General features: G+C 42.6%; 1 protein-coding gene across 2 annotated transcripts in view; it reads left to right on the top strand.

Annotated features, from left to right (window-relative positions):
• Positions 1 to 15,640: 15,640 nt before the first annotated feature.
• Positions 15,641 to 20,881, top strand: part of DPYSL2 (dihydropyrimidinase like 2) — a 100,727-nt gene continuing 95,486 nt past the window's right edge. The window contains exon 1 of one of the 2 annotated variants that reach the window (XM_039524186.1): positions 15,641 to 16,109. In XM_039524186.1, the coding sequence (XP_039380120.1) occupies positions 15,771 to 16,109 (339 nt within the window). In that variant the 5' untranslated portion in view covers positions 15,641 to 15,770. The remainder of the gene's footprint in view (positions 16,110 to 20,881) is intronic. The other variant, XM_039524185.1, reaches the window with a different exon arrangement.

The raw sequence follows: 20,881 nt of genomic DNA, 5'->3' as shown, positions 1-20,881 counted from the left end.
TCTGGAAATCAGGCCCCTTGAAAGCTGTCTCCAGTTGGGCATCCACAATTGCTTGACACTTCTGAAAATCTTGGCATAAGCGCTTTGGGGCAGAGATTGTCTCTTGTGATGTATTTGCACAGCCCCTAGTGAGGCCCCAATCTTAGTTAATAACTGATGAATTATAATAAAACTGAACATATTGGGAAGCTTTCAGCCTGACTGTCTCATTTGTGCTAGCTTTACATCAGTGTAACTCAACTGACTTCCATGGAGTTGCACCTGACTCTTGCTGGTGGATGTGGGATCAGGATCAGGCCCTTTGTGAAGGAGGAGGGAGCCAGGAAAAGCTGGATTACTGAGACCTTACACTCCTTGGTGCACACTTACGCATGGGACTCATTGGCTATTTCTGTAAATGCTCATCTCAGGTGAGGGAGGATTGGACAATCTAGCTCTGTGTCTTCAATAACATTCTAGCCAAGGGATGCATTCTTTTCTGTAGAGTTGTCTCTGGTTTTCCTTTACATTCCCTAAATAAAGGATGACAAGCTATTTACCTTTGCCAGCAGATTCAAGACCTTTCCCCTTCTCTGTCTCTGTCTCTCGCTCTCTCCAGGAATCCCCCCAGTAAACCACTGTGCTCAGATGAACAATGAGGAAAAAAATGGACCCAGAGCTGTTTTGCTAAATGCCCATCATTCCAATGCCATGGCTCTGTTAGTTAGCCAAGTTTAAAATAGCCTCCAAAGCCATCATAGACCATAGAGCCACTCAGGTGAAGCTGCTTAATGCTGCTTCAAGATAAGGTCCTCTTGTAACCAATGAACAGACCAGATAAACAGAGCATAAACATGTTCCATTGTAGGTGAGTTGCTGAGTACAATGCAGCTTTTTGTGACTAGTTGTATCCAAAAATGCTTTGCTGTGTTAAATATTTCCATTGCGGAGGGAAAAAAAGCAAAACTTTTTTTTTGATACAGGCAGAAGAGTTGACAAGACAGAGAGATTCAGGGAGACTGCTCTAATTGGCCAGAGGTGCAAAGGAGAAGGATCTTGTACCAAGAGTTGGTGGATTTCTTTCTCGCTTGATACATTCAGTCATAACAACCTTCAAGTTTCCAAGCTTCTTTTTTCCACCTTGAGATCTGATCCTGGTGGCTGTGTATTGTATGGCTTTGTGGTGTTTGTTCAGTTTGGTTCTCTTCGGGGATTTAATGTTTATTGTAAAATCAGTTTTTGGAGTATCAATATTCATCAGTTCAGGAGCTATGAGATGGACTGGAGCACCAATGCATTTAGAGCAGTTGTTATTAATATGGGTAATACTGACTGGGTGACCAAATCTGGTGCATATTAACTTAGTGGGTGATTAATGTCTAATGAAATTTGTCTATGTCCATTGATTAACCAAAATGACTAAATTTTTAGAATCGATAATCCTGTTCTCTCTCCCTTTTTACAGTTGAGCATCTGGTTCATGTTCTGACATGGTAACCATGTTTAGGAACATAGGATTTGTCATGGTGCATCAGATTGTTGGTCCATGCTTGATGCTTTGGAGGAAGTTGAAAACTCCCACAACGCATCAGGGCATTTGTGCAATACTGTACTTGAGAGGGGAAAAAATCCCTCCTGACCTTTACATGTAAGTTGTTATTCTCCATGCTGGTCAGCTTTGGTTCTTGTAGCACACTAACTAAGTGGAATTAAACTGGAGTCCAGTGGAAGGGAAGGATGGTCTAGTGGTCTGGATGTTAGCCTGGGTGTAAGACCCAGGTTCAGCTCCATGCTGTGCCACAGACTGTCCATATGTCTTTCCACGCCTCAATTTCTCATCTGTAACATGAGGATAATAGCACTGCCCTACCTCCCAGGGGTGTTGTGAGGATAAACACATTAAAGATTGTGAGGTGCTCCTGTACTATTGTAATGGGCTTCAGATAAGTACAATAGACCACATCTAGTGAGTGGTCTACAGACAAAACAAGAACCTACTACTGTCGCCAGCTAATGGAGTTATATATTCCCCCAAAGTGGTAGAGAAGTGTGAGAGAGATCTGATCTATCTGATTCTCTCTTTCTCTGCATCTTTTAGACCTACTAAGAGAAGAGGGGATCTACCTGTTAAACATCTCTTTGTTTCTTTATCTCTTGTGCCTATTGAAATGAATAGTCTCCTTCCCTCTCCCTTCCTCTGTTCCTTCTCTGGTCTAGTACAGGTTCCAGGGGCTTTGAAAAAAAACACTGGGGGGTGGGGTGGGAATGTTGTAGAGTCTCCACAATTCCCCCCCCCCCCCCCCCTTAATAGAAATAATAATATAATATAAATAAAAAAAAAAAAAAGTCTGCCCCCCTGCAGAAGTTTAGCTAGAAGAAGAGAGAAGTTTTTTTTTTATTTTTTTTATTTTTTTTTGAAAAATGAAAATGCAATTTGAATTGAAAAAAAAATGAATCAAATGAAAAAATACAAAAAAATAAAAAAAAAAAAAAAAAAAAAACTTACAAAAATAAAAAATCTGAAAAAATTTAAAAGGCTTTGTTCTGTCATTTTCAAAATGATATGTTTTGATTTTTTACTTCAAAATGATTTTTTTTCTTTTGAATTTTCTTTCAGTTTCTTTAAAAAAAAAATTTCAAAAGAAGCTCAAAATCAAAATGAAATGTTTGGTTTGACCTGAAATGAATTTTTTTCCAGAACTGCCGGTAAACCAAAAAACCAGTTATTCACACAGCTCTAATTAAAAGAAATATCTCTGATATCACAAATGTATTTTTGAATCTTTATTTTCAGTTGTAGGGTAAGAATTACCATGCATAGAAAATCCGTTGGTTTAGTAAAAATGCAATGCATAGCAGTGTATTCCCAAGGAAGCTTTCTTATGATTAGAGTTAGCAGCATTCTAGATGAAAAGATTTGGAGGGATCTGCCTTTTTACGCCCTCTTTCTGCTAACGAGATGCACTGGAATTCCCTTGAGGCATTACTTTGCATTTGTCTTTCTTAAAGGGGCAGTCAGTTACAATCTCAGGAATTCATGCCGTTTCAGGGCTAGTAGGGACAGCAGAATTCTAAAACTCTTCCATAGCAAGATGATAAAATGTTCCCAATTTGTAGGCCATTCAGGAGTGGTGCTGGGGTTGAAGCATCAGGTTTAAGCTTTGAATGGGAGTGGATGAAGGGAAGATTAAGGCAGAAGGATGAGGAAGAGTGTAGGGAGAGAGAAGATGGGAGGAATAAGAGTAGAGATTTATATGAGGATCTCACCTTTAGGCCCTGATTCAGCAAGTCGCTTAAGTATTTGCTTCACTTTAAGCATGTGTGTAGTCCTATTAACTTAAGCCCGTGCTTCAGTGCTTTGCTGATTTAGAGCCTTTTATAGCAACTTCCCTCTCAAAGTGCTTTACATTCTGATTTGCGGACTATGCCTGAAGTTCACCTCCATGACAACTGAAATGCAGCCCCTTCTGGTGTGGAACGGGGCTGCTGTTCAACATTGCACACCAAACATTAAGTGATCTTTCAGACAAGTGGAAAAAAATACCATATGCAGGGAAGATCTGAGGTTGACATAACATATTTACTTGAATTGAAATTTGACTGACATGGTAGGGGTTAACACCCCAGCCCTTGTGAAAATGTCAAGGGCCTATTTAATGACCCAAATGCAGTCAGTACTTTTGTTTGAAGTCTCATCTCAAAGGCAGAATCTCTCAGCAAGGTACATTCAGGAGCTGGGGTGAAGGAACTTGCACTGTTGCTGTTCATGCTTTATCATTGTGGGGGGAGATGAAAGACTTTAGACTCCAGAGATGGAAGCGTGGCACTTTTCACAAACATTAATTTATATTTTAAAGAATCATTTTGAAGGGTGAGATTTTGAAAGGGCAGTTTGATTTCCAACTCCCATCCAAAACCAGTGGGAATCAGGTGCCTAATTTCCATTTGTGCCTTTGGAAAATCTACTCCTAAATGACTAAATATTTGTCCTACTGGCTGTGGGCAAGATGGCACAATGTAGCTTTCAGGCAATCTGTTTTCATGGACTAAAACTCATTGGCAACAAACCCTGACTGGCAGAAATTCACCAAGACTGGTTTACATTTGTCGAGGTTGCTGAGGACAAAAACCATAAAGAAAAACAAGGGTAAGCAAGAAAAAAAGGAGCATGAAAATAAATGAGCTTTGAGCATTTGAACAGACTTAACTCATTTGTCCAAAGACTTTCTTTTGGTCTTTAATGTTTTCAAATTAGCGTCATTCTCTTTTGGAGTGCTCAGTGTCAGGAGAGGTTGTCAAACAGTTCAGCAATTATCATATCCCAAAGGGAAGCTGACTAATGATTTTTCTGGCTGCAGCTTGGTCTTTCAGTTTTCATGCTATGCCAGAATAGTTCCCATTTAATCAAGCGTTTTAGGGTTTGGTTCTTGATGTTAGTATATGATTTTTGAAGTGTAGTGAAAGCTATTCACTTCCTCCTCTTGATACTTCCCTATTGCCCCCTAATATGAGAATTATGAGGTCATTTGATTAAATCAGCGGTAACTAAATTAGTAACCAATAAAAGGAAATAGTTTGGATTTGGATGTGGATTTAGAGCCAAGCTTTGTGGCTCAGCTCCTCTCGAAACAACACTTAAAATGGAGCAATCAAATCTCAATCTTCATCTTCACAGGAGTCAGAAAGAAATCCTCCCCTCAAATTCAGCTAGAATACATATCTTAGTGTACTCTAGATTCTTTTCCCTGACGGTCACTGCCAAAAACCCAACATTGACTTAATGGTCTAATAATCTAGGATAAATCTGTATTCCTGTGGCTAATAAAGACACGGGATGAAATCTTCCATTGAAGTCAATGGAAGTTTTGACATTGGCTTCAGTATGGCCGGTGTTTCACCTCAGATTTCCAAAGAAATCTGGCATGCAACTGTGCATGAATTTGTATGCCTTTTTGTGCTTGCAATTACCATGATTGCATGCACAAATTAAGCACTTACATGCACAAGTGCCTAATTTTCGTGTTTGTTTGCAAATGCAAATTAAGCATGAATTGCACCCCTAAAATCTTTGAATATCTGGGGTCATATCCTCAGCTGGTGCAAATCGGCATCGCTTCACTGAAGTCAATGAAACCTCAATTTACCCCAGCTAAGGATTTGACCCCTGCTCCATCATATTAACCCTTCTGTCTTTTGCAAATATATAGAAAGAAATGTATGTTTCATGGTATTTTGCCTCCACACACATACATATTTGGGGGCGCCAGAGTCCTACGTTGCATGATAAATTTAGCGTACATTGAAGATATTAATAATTAATTTTTTTAATAATGAAAGCTCCAGCTTTTGAGGCAGTATCTGTCATTTGCTTTTAATAATGGCGACATAGGCAGAATGTTCTGCTGTAATTTCTGTCTGAGTTCTTAATCTTTAAACTATGAACCAAATGATGTATTTGGGGCAAGGGTCTCACCTAAAGGTTGCAGGAGAGTTAAAGTAATTTAAAGATTGCATTGCATTATTAATTCAAATAAAGTTTGATCATTCAGCTGCACATTACACATGTAGGTACTTATGGAAAGGGAATTTAACAAAGCAGGAATTACTTTTATTGTTTTGTGCTTGAGAAGTCAGGTGGGTTGTTGCAATCTAGTGAAATGGAGGATCTGAAATATGTAGGATCATGGTATTAGCTAGATGCAATATGATCTAGAAGAATGAGTACACAGTTGTATGTCCTGAGTTTTCTTGAGACAGTTGGGTATAATGCATAGGGCACTGGCCTGTCAGGAGGCCCCAAGATCTATACCCCACTCTGCAACAACCTACTGTGTGTCTAGGAGCAAGTCAATTTTCCTGTTTCCCCATCTATATACCTTAGGGTTATATACTAATACCAATCATGATAGTATCCAAGTACCTCCTTGTAGAAGTAATAGCAAAATCCCTAGTGGACTTTGTGCAGCCCTTTGTGTGTCTTGTCTATTTAGATGGTAAACTCAGGGCAGAGACTGTATCTTGCTCTCTGTACAATGCTTAGAGTAGTTGGGCCCTCATCTCAGTTAGGGCCTTTAGGCCCTACCACAATATTAATAGTACAAACCTAGCTCTGCCACCGATTCACTCTGTAGCCTAGGGCAAGTTACATGACCTCTCTCCCTCCCCATCTATGATATGGAGATAACACTATTTATCTTTAAAGAGAGTTGAAAAATATTGGCTAAAAATTCTTTTGACAATCATTTTTCATTCCTTAAATTATTCAGCAAATATTTTCCCTTCCATTATTAGAGCAATTCTATGAGTTTATTGACTAGTGTCAGTGGACTAATGTATTCAGTTAAATTTCTGTGTCGATTGGCAAATAACTGTTCACATTTTTTTAACTCTGCTAACTGTGTTCACAGCAATATTGCAAGGGTTAATTAATGCTCATAAAACACTTTGAACATGGGAAGTGCTGCATAAGTGCTAAAGACTGTTACAGACTGATTCTAATCTCACTTACACGTCTGTGTAACTCAAATGGGACCAGTTCTTTACTCAAAGCAAGTTTTACATTTGTGTAACTCCATTTACTTTAAAGGAGTTTCATCTGTTGACACCAAGGTTTGGTGAAATTTGATCCATTGACTGCTATAGAATTACTCCCAATTTACATCGCTGTATGTGAAATCCAAGTCTGGGCCAGATTTTCAAAGGTATTTAGGTGCCCAAAGATGCAGATAGGCACTTAGTGGAATTTTCAAAAGGCTTTGGGCACCTAACAACTTTCAGTAAGTCTGATGGGTTGTCTACACTTGCAACACTACATCAGCACAGCTGTAGCACTTCAGTGCAGATGCTACCTATGCTGATGGGAGGGGTTCTCCTGTCAACTATGATAATCCAGCTGCTCAAGAGGTGGTAGCTAGGTTGACAAAATAATTCTTCTTCAGAGGTATTTGGGCACCCAACTTCTGTTGATTTCAATGTGAACTAAGCTTCTAAACGCTGACCCTAAGGGCTTGTCTACATGAACAATTAATTCACAGCAAGCTGGGACGTGAATCTACCCTACACTAGCCTGCCGTGCTATAAGCATCTGTGTGGATCCTGCTGATGCGCATTAATAGTTTGTTATTGTGCTTTGATCAAGTCCCGTTTCAAAGAAGACTAGATCAAAGTACATTGACAAACTGTTGAGGTACGACAGTTAATCTGCGGCAGGCTAGTGTGGGGTAGATTCGCACCCCATCTTGCTGTGAACTAACTAATGTAGACAAACCCTTAAAATAACTTAGGAGCCTAAGCCCCATTTTCATTAGCAATTAAGGACGTCTAAAAAATTTACCCTTAACTTTAAGCATGTGCTTAAATTTCCTATTCAGGAACTGAATTGTGTTGAAGTCTATGGGACTTAAACGTGCTTAAAATTGAGCATGTGCTTAAATGCCTTTCTGGATCATGGTATCTGTACTTCTTCATGAACTCAGTAAACTGATTAGTTGCTCTAAATATTCTAGAGTATTGGTTGATAGTCTGAATATATTTTCCCTATTAAATATGCCTAAATAATAATAAATCCAAGTAAAATTGTATCAAAGAAAAATGGTGTAGGGAGCCACACAGGCTCAGGTTTAAATATGCTATGCTGTTAGATGGACCTGAATTGGAAAATGACTTTTAAACACAAGTGAACTCTGGAGAAGATGGATTCCAGATCCAGACTCAGCTGTTTGGCTGTTCTGTGTGGGGCTAGAACATGAGCAAGGAATATGAGCAACATAGCACTCTGGAGCAGTTCAGATTAGGCTCTGAACTCCATATTTGGGACTGATCTCTGGTTCTAAGTATCACTGTGTTTCACTTCAGAAGGGCTGGGGCTAACTTCTGTTTTGGATGGATTTGCATGAGTCTGAGTTTCAGGCAGGAACAAAAATTCCCCCATAAAAAAAATGATGAAATCTCACCTGCTTTCACATCAGAATCATGTGAAGGATAGGTCCATCAATGGCTATTAACCAGGATGGGCAGGGATGGTGTCCCTAGCCTCCGTTTGCCAGAAGCTGGGAATGGGTGACAGGGAATGGATCACTTGGTGATTACCTGTTCTGTTCATTCCCTCTGGGGCACCTGGCATTGGCCACTGTTGGAAAACAGGATACTGGGCTAGATGGACCTTTGGTCTGATCTAGTATGGCCGTTCTTATGTAAAACCATGAATTTTACATTACTTTGATTCAAAATCATAGACTAGCACCAGGCTTGCTCTGGTACCTGCCCTCACAATCCAAGAACCTGCTGATGAACCTAGGCTGAACTTAGGTGGCAAGAAAATCTAAAACCAGGTGAGTATTTTGCAGTTTGGAGGTTAGTCTGACCATTTTGCACAGTCTTACTTGTAAGCACTGCCCTGTTTTCACATAATGCAAGTGGGGGAAATTTGGTCCACAGATGGACAACAGAAGAGTTTGTATCTATTAATTACTGTGGTTGTTTGATGAAATATCAGTTTTATCTCCATGGTTCACGGGATATGGTAACAGATCAATGTGTATATGTGCTATTGTACATTGATTTGTAAGCACGGCCTCATATCCTTCATGCAAATGCCACTCAGTGACGAGTCACATGTTTTTTATCCATATCACGTTGTATTTAAAATATGCATAATGAAACTTTGTTTTACATATGCTACAATGGGAGTAATAAAAATCTTGACACTTCCACTTGCAGCCGCTTAATTTATGGTGGTGATTATGGAGCTCCTGTGTTAAGTGCAGGAAATACCACAAATATGGGAAAAAGGATAATGCTGTGGTACAGTAAATGGTAAGATTTATTGTCCCTCACTGTGCATACATGATTGGGTCAGATCCTCACCTGGGGTAAATAAATGGAGCCAGGTTGATTTACTCCAGTTGAGGATCTGGACCCATAATCTCTAGGGGCCAGATTGTGAACTTCTTATTTACACCGAGTAGTGCCTTAATCCTAGGATAGTCCTATTGAAGTCAATAGGATCCTCTAAGGAGAAAGGTAATATGAGTAAGTATATCAGAATTTGACACTATGTGAATTAGTCTTAGTGAGCCTGATTCTGATCTCACACCAGTTTTATAAAGTGGTGCCACTGACATCACTCTCTCTTTACAGTGGTATGAGACCAGACTCGGGTCCATCATACTTCCAAGCATACATGCTGGTATGTGTAACATATAGGGAATCTGCATATTGGTGCACTGGTTTCGGTCGAGGTGTACCTCACATAGTACAGTATATGTATGACAGTTTTGTAATTTTTCAAGGAGTTACTGTTTGTTTGCCATTTCCTTTTCTACTTCTTTTTATAAACAACTGTCTGTTTGTGAGGCAAAGGGAGAGTGACATGGCAGCACAGAGAATATGCCAAAGGTTATGTAGGTAAAAGATATAAATAGATATACAGAATATACATGATGAGGGGATAGCAACACTCCATAGGTACACTGGTCATAGAAAGTCAAGCTGATGTTTGATGCAATAAATCTATTTGCACACAAGTATCAGGCATCCCTCACTGTTCTGGGCTTGAGGGTCTAGGGAGGTATTGCTGAAGATAACACAGCTGCTCAGTGATCCAATAGTCAGGGGCGGCTCTAGGAATCCCGCCGCCCCAAGCAGGGCGGCGCGCCGCGGGGCGCGCTCTGGCAGTCGCTGGTCCCACGGCTCCGGGGGACCTCTTGCAGACGTGCCTGCGGAGGTTCCGCTGGTCCCGCGGCTCCGGTGGAGCATCCGCTGGCATGACTGCGGAAGGTCCACCGGAGCCAGCTGCTGCCCTGCCGACAAGATGCCGCCCCAAGCGCGCGCTTGGTGCGCTGGGGTCTGGAGCCAGCCCTGCCAACAGTCAAAAGTGTATTCTTCTTGCACACCTGAGAGTTTGACCTTTCCTCCCACAATCCTCCTGTGGACAGATGAGGTCTCCTGGGAAGCTCTGAAATCATTCCAAGGCTGAGAGTTCTGAGATCCAAGACAGGTCCCCACCTGCATGACAGCCGACATCTTGACCAACTTTGGGCACTGAACTGAAGACAACCAGAGCCTGAGTCTCTACAGCTTGAGATAAAGAACCAGGCTCTCATACCAAGAGCTGGACAAGACCCATAGCCTCACTGGTTTGGATGCTGAGAATATGTACCTCATCCACTGGCCACTAAGGTACAATTGTGTCTAACATAATTGGGTGCTGCACAAGTGTGAATGTGATGCATGACAGTAAATGTGCTAGAGACAGTAAATGTTTGCTCAGGCTGGGAGGGTTGTTTAAAGGCCAGAAGAGGGAGTGTGAGAAAGATTATGATTTGGTCCCCACCAAATATGGGTTGTAATTGTTTGATGATATCCCATACCCATCACTTTGTCCAAACCATGGAAACAACCATGGGTTCTAGGATGGCTCCCCAATATGCCAACCTCTTCATAGGCCACCTTGAGGGAAAATTTCTGGAAAAATGTGACACAAACCCAACTATATACCTGAGATACATTGATGATATTTTCATCCTCTGGAGGAAAGACATACGATCCCTCATAGATTTCTACCACAACTACTAGCTGTCCATCAAACTCTCTCTAGAATGCTCCCACACCAGTAGCAACTTCCTCAACACCATGATTAGCTTAAACTATGGAACTCTACAAACAACAATATACAAGAAACCCACCGATCACCATATTTACCTTCACAGATCCAATAATCACCCCAGACACACACAAAAATCTGTTATCTACAGCCACGCCCTCAGCTACCACAGAATTTGCTCCCAAGAGAAAGTCTGAGATATATACCAAAACACACTTAAAACCACCTTCACAAACAAGCACACTCCACCAGAGAGAAGCAGATTGTGTCATGGAACAGTCCACCGAAATACCCTGGAAGAACCTGTTTCAATACAGGAAAAAACAACCCAACCCTGACCAGAGATGCTTCATTATCACCCACCACTTCACACTGGTACACATACAGGGTCTCATTAAACTATTAGCACCCATATTTGATGGGGATCACATTTTGAAAGAGATCTTTCCTGAACCCTCCTCTTCTAACCTTCAAATAACTCCCACTCACCCATCAGGAGCAAACTCCCCACAGACCTAGACATACAAACTTAAAGTGGGACCAGACCCTGTTAGAACAACAGATGCAAAACCTGCAGACATATCTCCACTCTTATGATCAGTACATCTCACAACACACCTTTCAAGATTCATGGGTCCTACACATGCTTATCACAACATGGGGTACCAGTATCTCATCCAGTGAATCAAAATGTCCCAATAACAACTAGGTGGGTGAAACCAGACAATCACTGTGTTCTCAAATGAACTCAGACAGAAAAATGATAAGACAAATACATTGTATCACCTCTGGGCGAACACTTTTCACTAAGCGATCGCTTCATAGCTGATCTTTCAATGCTTGTCTTCAAAGGAGATGTGCACAATACCATCACAAGGTGACCTTGAGAACTTAAATTTCTAGACAGTGAAAGCCATGGGCTTAACAGCGAGGCTGGTCTTATGGCTCATTACAGCAATTTGTTACACACCACATTGCCTACCACCCTTAATGGCTCACTTCAAACCCTTTATGCTTAACTATATAACCCCCATTTGCTCACTTTATTTCAAGTGACTGCCTCCCACCCCTTCTGCTTAACAATCTGTCCCAACTTGTGGTTAGCTCAGACACTTCGCTTCCCTCCTCAGACCTGAAGAAGAATGTTGTGTAGCTCAAAAGTTTGTATCTTCCACCAACAGAAATCGGTCCAATAAAAGATACTACCTCACCCAACTTGTCTCTGTAATATCCTGGGACCAACACAGCTACAACAACACTGCAAACAATAAATGTGCTAAGCATGTGTGTGAATACCAAGCTTGGACGCACTCAGACTTGTTGGCTTACATTGAGCTACATAACTTGGATTAAGCACAATCGATTTAACTGTGAAATGCAGACAAAACCTCTGAGGTCCATGACTGGTCTTCATCTTCCCCAAGACATCCTCAGGTTCCCTGCCTTTGCTCCGTCACTACTTTCCATGTTTTCTGTTTTGTAAACATTAAAACAAACTGGCAAGCTGCATTTGATTTGCTGATGTTTATGTTTATAGCTCTCTGATCTGTAGTGAATGAATGTGAAAGAGACATAGGTTTATGAGTGCACTTTTTATAAAGGAAGAAATTAACTGAGTAGCAATAAAGCTGTGGAGTTACATAGGTTTACCAAAGAATTACAATACAAATATACAAAAAAGAATAAGACAACAAAGTGACTGTAATATCATTTTTAAAGGCCCTTGGTTGATTTTAAAGACCCTTGGTTGATTTCACAGGGCCTAACAAAACCTAAAAAAATGTACACACCATTTTCCAATATAACTGAAAAGATCATAAAGTGACAAAATTATAAACCAAAGGTCCCAGAAATAACCTGACTGAAGAACATAAGCATATAGACTTGGATTTTCAAAGGACGTGATGTGCCTGCACCCTTAGGATCCTTTGAAGATCAAACCTATAGCTCCCCAAAGCCAGTCATGGGGAGTTATTCTGTTGGATGGCCGCTGATACCCTGTACTCGATAAAGGAAGCACTGATTATGCCCAACTAGCTAACATATGGAGACTGCTGCTCAGGAAAGGCTGAGGTCAGAACAACCTTTGTTTATGGGATGGTGGGGGAAAGAGGTTACAGAGGTGATGGCTGGGCCACTCAAGGGTAGCTAGATTTTTGTAATCTTCCAGTCTGATTTCAGACCATGACAGAAGAGTGCATGATTAATCTGAGACAGGTCTCCACCTTGTTATTGTTACTTACCTATGGAACCTTTTGATTATGAGATAAGGCCTGATAGCATAGACTGATGGAGCCAGAATTGGGTTGCTTCAGAGGGGTTCTGTAATTTCTTTTGAGTGCCTGGAATCCTGCAGGAGTAAATGTTGTTGCCTCTGTGGTTCAGTATGCATGTGAAACCAGAAATTAGTTAGATATGAAATAGGGCAGTGCTTCCTACCCAAGTATTGGTAAGCATCTCTTTCTCATAATTCTCATAAATCACCAAGGTACCTAAACACAGCACAGCAATTAAAGTCCACACTGAACATGCCCAGAAGTGCCAGACCTATGTGGAAAGACAATGGCATTACTTGTGGAAAAGGGGAAATGGCTGTGGGACATTGCTTGATCTGTGATTGCTCTATGCATTCTTGGTGTTTGCTGCGGCGAGGCAGAATGGGGCCATTTCTGAGCATGAGAATAGTGTGGAAGCCTAGGTTGTAGGAGTAGCTTTGATCAGCTCTGAAACACTGGGAAGTTGTGAATGTTTCTTCAAGACCCAGGTCTCTTCACAGCCCTCCATGTCTTCTTGACCCCCTAGGCTGAGTTATGGAATTTCATTCTATTTAGATTTTTCTTTGGTGGTCATAACTGTGGTAACTAACTTCCAGGGATGTGTTAAGCAATGAATGAGCTTTATTTAGGGGTATCCCTGAAAACCATCACATAAATGGCAGCAACTGCAGAATGTGTCAGTACAACTGCTCCGCAGCTTTCACATGCTGAAGACTCTGTTAGTGCTCTCTGCAGCTTGTATCGACTGCCAGTTCAGCAGTGATTTGGCTATTAATATTTATAAACCTTAAATAATACAGCATTTAGTTTACCTGATAGACCATATGTTGGCCTGAGTCCCCTAAAGGCACCTGAGATTGGCCTGGCTACAGCCCAGGACCATCCCCAGATACAATCTTGGGAGGAAAAGGAGGAGTGGGGTTTATTCCCTTGAGGACCTGTGTCTCTGGAATGTTCTCCCCCTCATTAGTCACCAGAGCACATCTCCATCATCCTTCAGGGCAACACTCCAGGCGTACATCTTTCCTTTTTAGTGGAGTCTTTTATAACTGGGTTGTGCATTTATTTTATGCCTTCTCTTGCGTCTGACCTTGGCTTTACTTGGGCACTTTGCCTTATTAGTGACAATACCTTGATTTTTTTTTAAATATGTGTTTCTTGCTAAGGTGCTTGCTACCCTTTTGGGCACAGTTGCCTCTAAATTAACATTTCATGGGTGCATATACATAGGTGCATATTAATAAATAATGCATGGCAATTAATAGCTTAGCAATTGAGTTTGCTTCAGAACAATATTGAATATGGATTTAGCCTTAATAATACCAATCAGCATTATTAATAACATGTACTAGATGGTTACAGCTACATTAAACCTATTGTGTGTTTCATCTCTTACCTTTGTGATAGAAACATCTATCCTCCCCTCTTCCCCACCACATACACACACTCACAGTGTATCTGGCTGCAATCAATCATTGAGGAATTATCAGGGCAACATTTTTTCTCTCTCCAGACCGTTAAATGGTTCATTTAGATATGAAAAATGATGGAATAAGAATTTAAAAAAAAATCTGTTCACCTTCTCCTGGGAGCTAGGCATGGGAGCAAAGGACTTCCCTATGCTACAAGGGGTGTGTGGACTGTAACCCAGCAGCTAATGCAACAACCTTAAATAATAAAAAGGTGGAGGGATGGGGGCGTTGCAATATGGACATGATCATCCTGCAAGCTCCCACAGTACCTGCATGTGGCTGATCCCCTCCTCTCCCCATAACAATAGCAGCCGCATCTCTTCTGAGTCATGCAGAGGGCAGGCGGGTGCTGAAGGGACAGCGCCTGGGAAGCCGAGCTGGGCAAACCCCCAAGATGAGCAGGGCTGGGCGACTCCTTTTTATCGGAGCGAGCAGTTGATCAGCGGGGCTTGGGTGTCTCCCCTCCCACCCCACTCCACGCTCCCACCCCAGGGCTCTGCTCGCATGGGCAGGAGCTGGGAGGGGAGGGTTTATCGCGTGCTCTCTCTAGCCTTTAACCATAATTAAATTAAATCTCAACAGCCATATAGTGCCTTCCCTCTGCCCCCCCCCCCGCCTTAGAAGTGAGATCGGGGGTGCGTGGGGGGGTTGGCACTGCTGGGTGTTTCCCTGTCTTGCAAGGTCACTAATTCCGGAGGTAAGTCCTGATTAATGGGCAAATTTCCTTCTCTCTTTCTCTCCCCCATCTCTGGCTGTCTCCAGTGCCACCTGGCCTCCTCTCTGCCTTTCTCCCTCCACCCCCCTCTCCGGGGACACTGCACGAGCCGGGGCACCGCTGACCCCCCCCCCCAATATATGATTCAGCATTTCGCCCTCCCCTTCCCCTGCGGTGCTCACCCTCCAGCTGCTGCCTTTGGAGAAAGTGAGGAACAATAGGCTAGCGCCACGCTTCATTTGCAGGGGGGTAGAGGAAGGGGACTGGGGAGGGGGGAGGTAGATCCCTTGCAGCTAACACGCCCCCCACCCCAAGCAGGGGAGGGGCGCTGCTAGGAGCAACTTGTAGCAGCAGCACGTTCCGAGGGGGCCTCTTGCTCCAATCCTGCTCGGCTCCATTTGCCAATTCGCCAGCCCCACATCACTTCCGGATCAGGCCCCAATCTCTGCTGCAGAGTGAGGGATTTTTTTTCCATCCCCTCCCTCATCATCTGGAGAGGCTGGGAACTTGAAATCTCCTCTCCTGATTGCAGCAGGAGCTGCTGCCTGCCTTCAACTTTGCATTGCATTCCCCTCTCCATGGACCCAGCTCGCTAGCCAGCCTCTCCTCTAGGAGGGCAGGACAGGCGAGCCTTGCAAGGCACACCCCTGCTGGGCTCTCTCTCCAGGGGGGGATTTTGATCCTATTTGTTGTTGTTTCTCTTTAGCAGGGAGCCCCCCGGAGCCATGGCCGAGAGGCGGCAGAATGAAGAGGAGGAGGTCCCAGCCTTCTTCAAGAACCTGGGCTCAGGCAGCCCCAAACCCCGGCAGAAATTCTGTGGCATGTTCTGCCCGGTGGAAGGCTCCTTGGAGAACAAGACCATCGATTTCGATTCGCTGTCCGTGGGACGGGGAACCAGCAGGATCGTGGCCCAGCAGAGGGATGTGGCCCACCTGGGCTCAGATTCCCACTCCCTCTCTTCCAGGCAGGGCAGGAAGGGAGGGGAACCATCTGTTGAATTCGGGAGAAAGGTGGAGATCAGGGCGGCTGCTGGCAAAGAGGCGCTGCAGAACCTCAATGACAAGGTGGGTGCGGATGGCTCTGGGTGTGTCTGAGAGGGAGATCTGCAATTTACACACGAGTTAAGCTGGGGTGGGGGGGAAGAGGGAAAAGGTGATCTCCGATCAGGCTTCCATTTCGCATCATGCCTCCTCATTGCATTCAACTTGCTGCATGTGCCAGTGCTCACTGAGGCAGCAGTTGGTACTAGCCTCTCATCGCCAGACTATGTCCCTGAATTCTTCTGCAGGAGCTGAGGGGAGATGGGTAGAATTAGAGAGAGGACTGCTTCACCACCACCCCCCTCCCCCGCATCTTTCCTTTCCATCTGCTGATGGAAGCTGACTTTTTGTTTCTTAGGCATTTCCAAGCACTATTCTAGCACAGTGCCCCACCCATCTGATGAATGCAGCTCACAACAAGATAAAATGCAATTGTAAGCAAAAGAGCAGGCATTGGGCAGCAACCCTGATGGCCAAATCCCTGCCGATTTACTGAAGGTAAAACTCGCCTGGGGCTCAATTCCGAAGGCTCGACCCAGCTTTTTTACTCAGGCAATGCTCTTAGTGGGAATTTTGGCTGAGGAAGAATTTTAGCGGTTGACTGAAATGGGCATTTTGCCTGAGTAAATCTTGCATAGGACTGTAGGAATCTGGGCTTGGATTATCAAAGAGGGACTCAAATCCCATTTAAATTATTTTATCTCCTTTAGACCTCTTTGAAAATCCTGGTCCTGACCCTTAGTCCCAGGTCCCTGCTAATGTGTCAAACCATGTATAATTGAGCACCTCTTTGTCCCTTAACAACAAAATATTGAAAGCCATAGCTCTGGCTGATCATGTATAATTTCTTTCTCAGGTAAATTAAAAGAAATCAACTCAAACAAGATTTATTTAGCTTTAAGTCAAGAAATATTGTCACTCTCTGTGCTTTCCTGTGACAAACACTAGCTTTGAAGCATCAAGGTGAATGAAGAGTGGACCCGGAATCTGACAAACTTCTAGTAGCAAAGTAGGAAAGAGTTCTTCCAAGTATTCCCCCATGTCCACACCCCAAAGGTGCTTAAGAAACAATTCCAGTCTCTTACAGCGCGTGCTTGGGGTGGCATGCCGTGGGGGGCGCTCTGCCGGTCGCCGGGAGGGCGGCTGGCAGGCCGCCTTCGGTGGCTTGCCTGCAGAGAGTCCACTGGTCCCGCAGGACCGGCAGAGCGCCCCCCGTGGCATGCCGCCGTGTTTGGGGCGGCAAAATGTCTAGAGCCGCCCCTGGTCTCTTAAGAATTAATTTGAATAGCTGGTACCCAGATGCTGATTCACCAATGGCGTGGATGGTACATTCAAGGCAAAAAACTTGGGTGAGTGTCGATATGGGCTTGAGCTTCAGCACCCATAAATCTAATGCAAGCGTTGGGTACTCAGCACCTCTGAAAATCATACTCTATATCCATCTGCTACTGCAAAAACCCAAGGCTTGATTTTGTCAACATTGATGCCTGTGAATGACTTTGTTCAATGAAGTAGACCCATTTAACTAAGTGAGATTAATATCAGGAATACAATTACTCATCTGCATACAAGTTTGCAAGTTTAGGGTTCAAGAAAGTTTTTGAAATTCAAGACTTAATTTTATGTGGCATCTTTCAGACAAAGCGTAACTCATGATGCTTTGCAATACTAATAATAGAAGACTGGGAATGTGTTGTAAATAATAATAAAAAGGTGCAATTTTTGTCTGGTGGGGAAAAAAGTAGCTATTTCAAATATTAGTTGAAAACAATAAATATGGAATTATTTGGAGGAAAAAATCAGGAATTGTAGCAGAATATTAACTGTATTTTAAAAAAAGTTTTGTTGCATGTTATCAGTTTGATAGTCACATTTTCATTATACCTTTAATTCAGAAGGCACAAAATAATGGCATGATCCACTAGAATTTTTGAATTGTGTCCCATTAGCTGTGCATAATGCTGGCACCAATATGGTGTTCTTTTTCCTAATGGTGATGTGAAGTCTTCTGTGGTAAATGACTAAAGAGAGATTGGTACTCATTAGCAGGAATGCTGTAGCTTTTATGGTTTCCCAGGTGACAGCATCTGTGTATTGTATTGAATTGAGTGCTAGGTCCTCAACTGATATAAACTGGCATAGCTCCATTGAAGTAAATGGAGGTTCATCTATTTACATTAGCTGAGGATCAGGCTCAATATATTTATATAAGAAAGGGGAAAGAAAGCACTTCAAGCTACTAGACTAAATTCAGACCTGTGTTAAAAGGCTAAAAGCCCACTGGCTTCAGTGGATTTGCATTTGATTATCCGGGGTCTGAATTTGGCCATTTACTTTCACACCTCAGTTGGACAACATAGTTTTAATAACACACTAATAATCGTGTATAACCTAGCCAAGAACAGCCTATCTACATTTCTGTATAGATAATGATAAAACAATAATTAATAAATTCCCATTCATGGTCCCTGAAGTTATGAAAAATGTAGATTATCTAACAAAAGCCAAGATGTCCTAACACTCAACTACCTGTAGCTTGGAGACTTGAGTATTGTTATGGCCACCACCAATATTCTTAAGAACCCATATATTTTTGATGATGTGTGCTCTGGTCCAGAAATCAAAGGGCGATATCATCAGGTGGTATAAATGGGCGATGGCTCTATTGGAGTTAGTGGAGCTATGCCCAGTGACATTAGCCAAGGATCTGATCCAAAATATATTAAAGCACAGTCTTCTTTTCTTCTGGTATGTAGAATGATCCTGCCTTATTCTCAGCCTATATTATTAGCGAGGCAACTAGAACCAGCACATTTCATATTTTTCTGTACTCTTAACTATCCAGAGAATAAAAAGGGAATTTAATTGTCCTGCATTAAATGGCATGTGTAGTTCTGCAGACTAAGAGTATTAAAATCTCTCTCTGGCTGTCTATGGTAGTCCACAAGCATCTATCACAGTAGTATCTTATTGACAGGGTGCTCCATGCTTTCGGGCTTAAAATGATCACTAGAGACATCAGGAAGAGTTTCCATCCTACTTTACAAAACATTTCAGTTAGTTCTTTAGGGGCAGTGTAGCCTAATCAACAGGCAGAATGTGGAAGATCTGAGTTCTGTGCCAAGCTCTGCCACTGATTTGCTGTATGGCCTTGGGGAAGTTACTTCACTTTTCTGTTTCCCTTTCCATTCTTTGTCTACTTAGTTTGCTAACTTTTGGGCAGAGAATAACTCATGCTATGGGTACGGCTACATTGCAGCCAGCAGTGGGATTTGTAGTTCATGTTGTTGTGTTTGCGCTAGCTTGCTGAAAATAGCAGGGAGGATGCTGTGGCACAAGGCTCCAACACCAGCTGTACGAACAAGTATGTACCCCGGAGGGTCAGGCAGGCTTGTGAAGCCCGGGTCACGGTGTCCTCATTTTAATTTTTAGTGGGAGTACAACTAGCACAGGTCGGTCTACACAAGCTGCCATTCACACCCCTGCCGCGGAGTAGACGTACCCAATATGTCTGCGCATGTGCTAGTACAGCACCTAGCACAATGGTGGCCCGATCTCAGTAGCGGCCTCTACAAAGTATCGTCGTAATGACAACACCCCAATTCAGGGAAAAAGTCCCAGTGATTTGCTGGGGTAAAGACGGCCAGGTGAAGCCCAAAGACTGAAATCATGAATTTAATTTCGCTGCCCAAGTGGAGTGAAGTGCAAGGAGTAGAAGCAAACAAAAACCATGAAAAGTAAATGAGATTTAAAAAAAAAATGTTGAGAATTTTTGAAAATCTAAGGTGTTTAATTATTAAACTTGCTATGTCAAGTGCTTTGAGGTCCTCAGACGGAAGGTGCTACAAAGTGCAAGGTATTGTTACTATTAATGATCATTTTAAACCCAGTCCTATGTATAGTTGTTTGAGTCCAGCAAAAATCAGGGCTTCTGGTTTAACTTCACAGTTGGATTTTGAATTTCTCCACCACTGGTTCCTGCCTTTAAAGAACAGGTTTTCGAATAAAAGATCTGTCCCCCCAAAAGGCCAATTGGAAGTTTTGAGGCTGCTATGATGATGACAAGGTGTGATGATTCCATACAGAAAAGTGGTTATATAGTTATTATTTGTATTATAGTAGCATCAAGAGGTTCTATCAGGTCCCATTGTGCTAGGTAGGGTGACCATATGTCCTGATTTTGACGTCAGATACTTTGACTGCTAGTATAGTGCTCTATCCACTATAACACACTGCCTCCCACAACACCTCACACTGCCACTCTCAGATAGAAAAACTACATTCTATCAGTCATTCATTAGTCTGTATGGAATAACTGGCACATGCTGCAGCAGACAATTACAATACAATGTAATTGCAATTAAAAATATATATGATCTTGTGTGTGCTGCTCACTTGATTTTTCTGCATAGAGAGAGATCTGAAAATACCAGGCAGCTCCATTTATTGTTACCAAAACTCTTGGTTATGCTAACACACTGGAAAGGTTAATTAAAATTAAAAACTGTTTGAATCTGGTTTCATTGCAACTTTGGTCTCCCTGTAAGGCAAATTCTAAACTCCTCATGTAATAATAATTATTATGGTAGTGCCTAAAGTTCCCAGCCAAGACTGGGCCCCTGTTGTGGTAGGCACTGTCTAAACACGTTGTAAGAGACACTCCCTGCCCCAAAGAGCTTACAGTCTTACAGACAAAGCATGCAAGGGGAAATAGAGAGGTGAGGTGACTTGCTCAAAGTCACTGGTGGAATAAAACTGAGGTCTCCTGACTTTCACTCCAGAGCCCCTTTCACTGG

Source organism: Mauremys reevesii, linkage group 2, assembly GCF_016161935.1.
Source record: "Mauremys reevesii isolate NIE-2019 linkage group 2, ASM1616193v1, whole genome shotgun sequence".
Classification (NCBI taxonomy): Eukaryota; Metazoa; Chordata; order Testudines; family Geoemydidae; genus Mauremys; species Mauremys reevesii.
The sequence above is the reverse complement of the archived record's forward strand: the minus strand, read 5'-3'. Positions and strand labels throughout refer to the sequence as shown.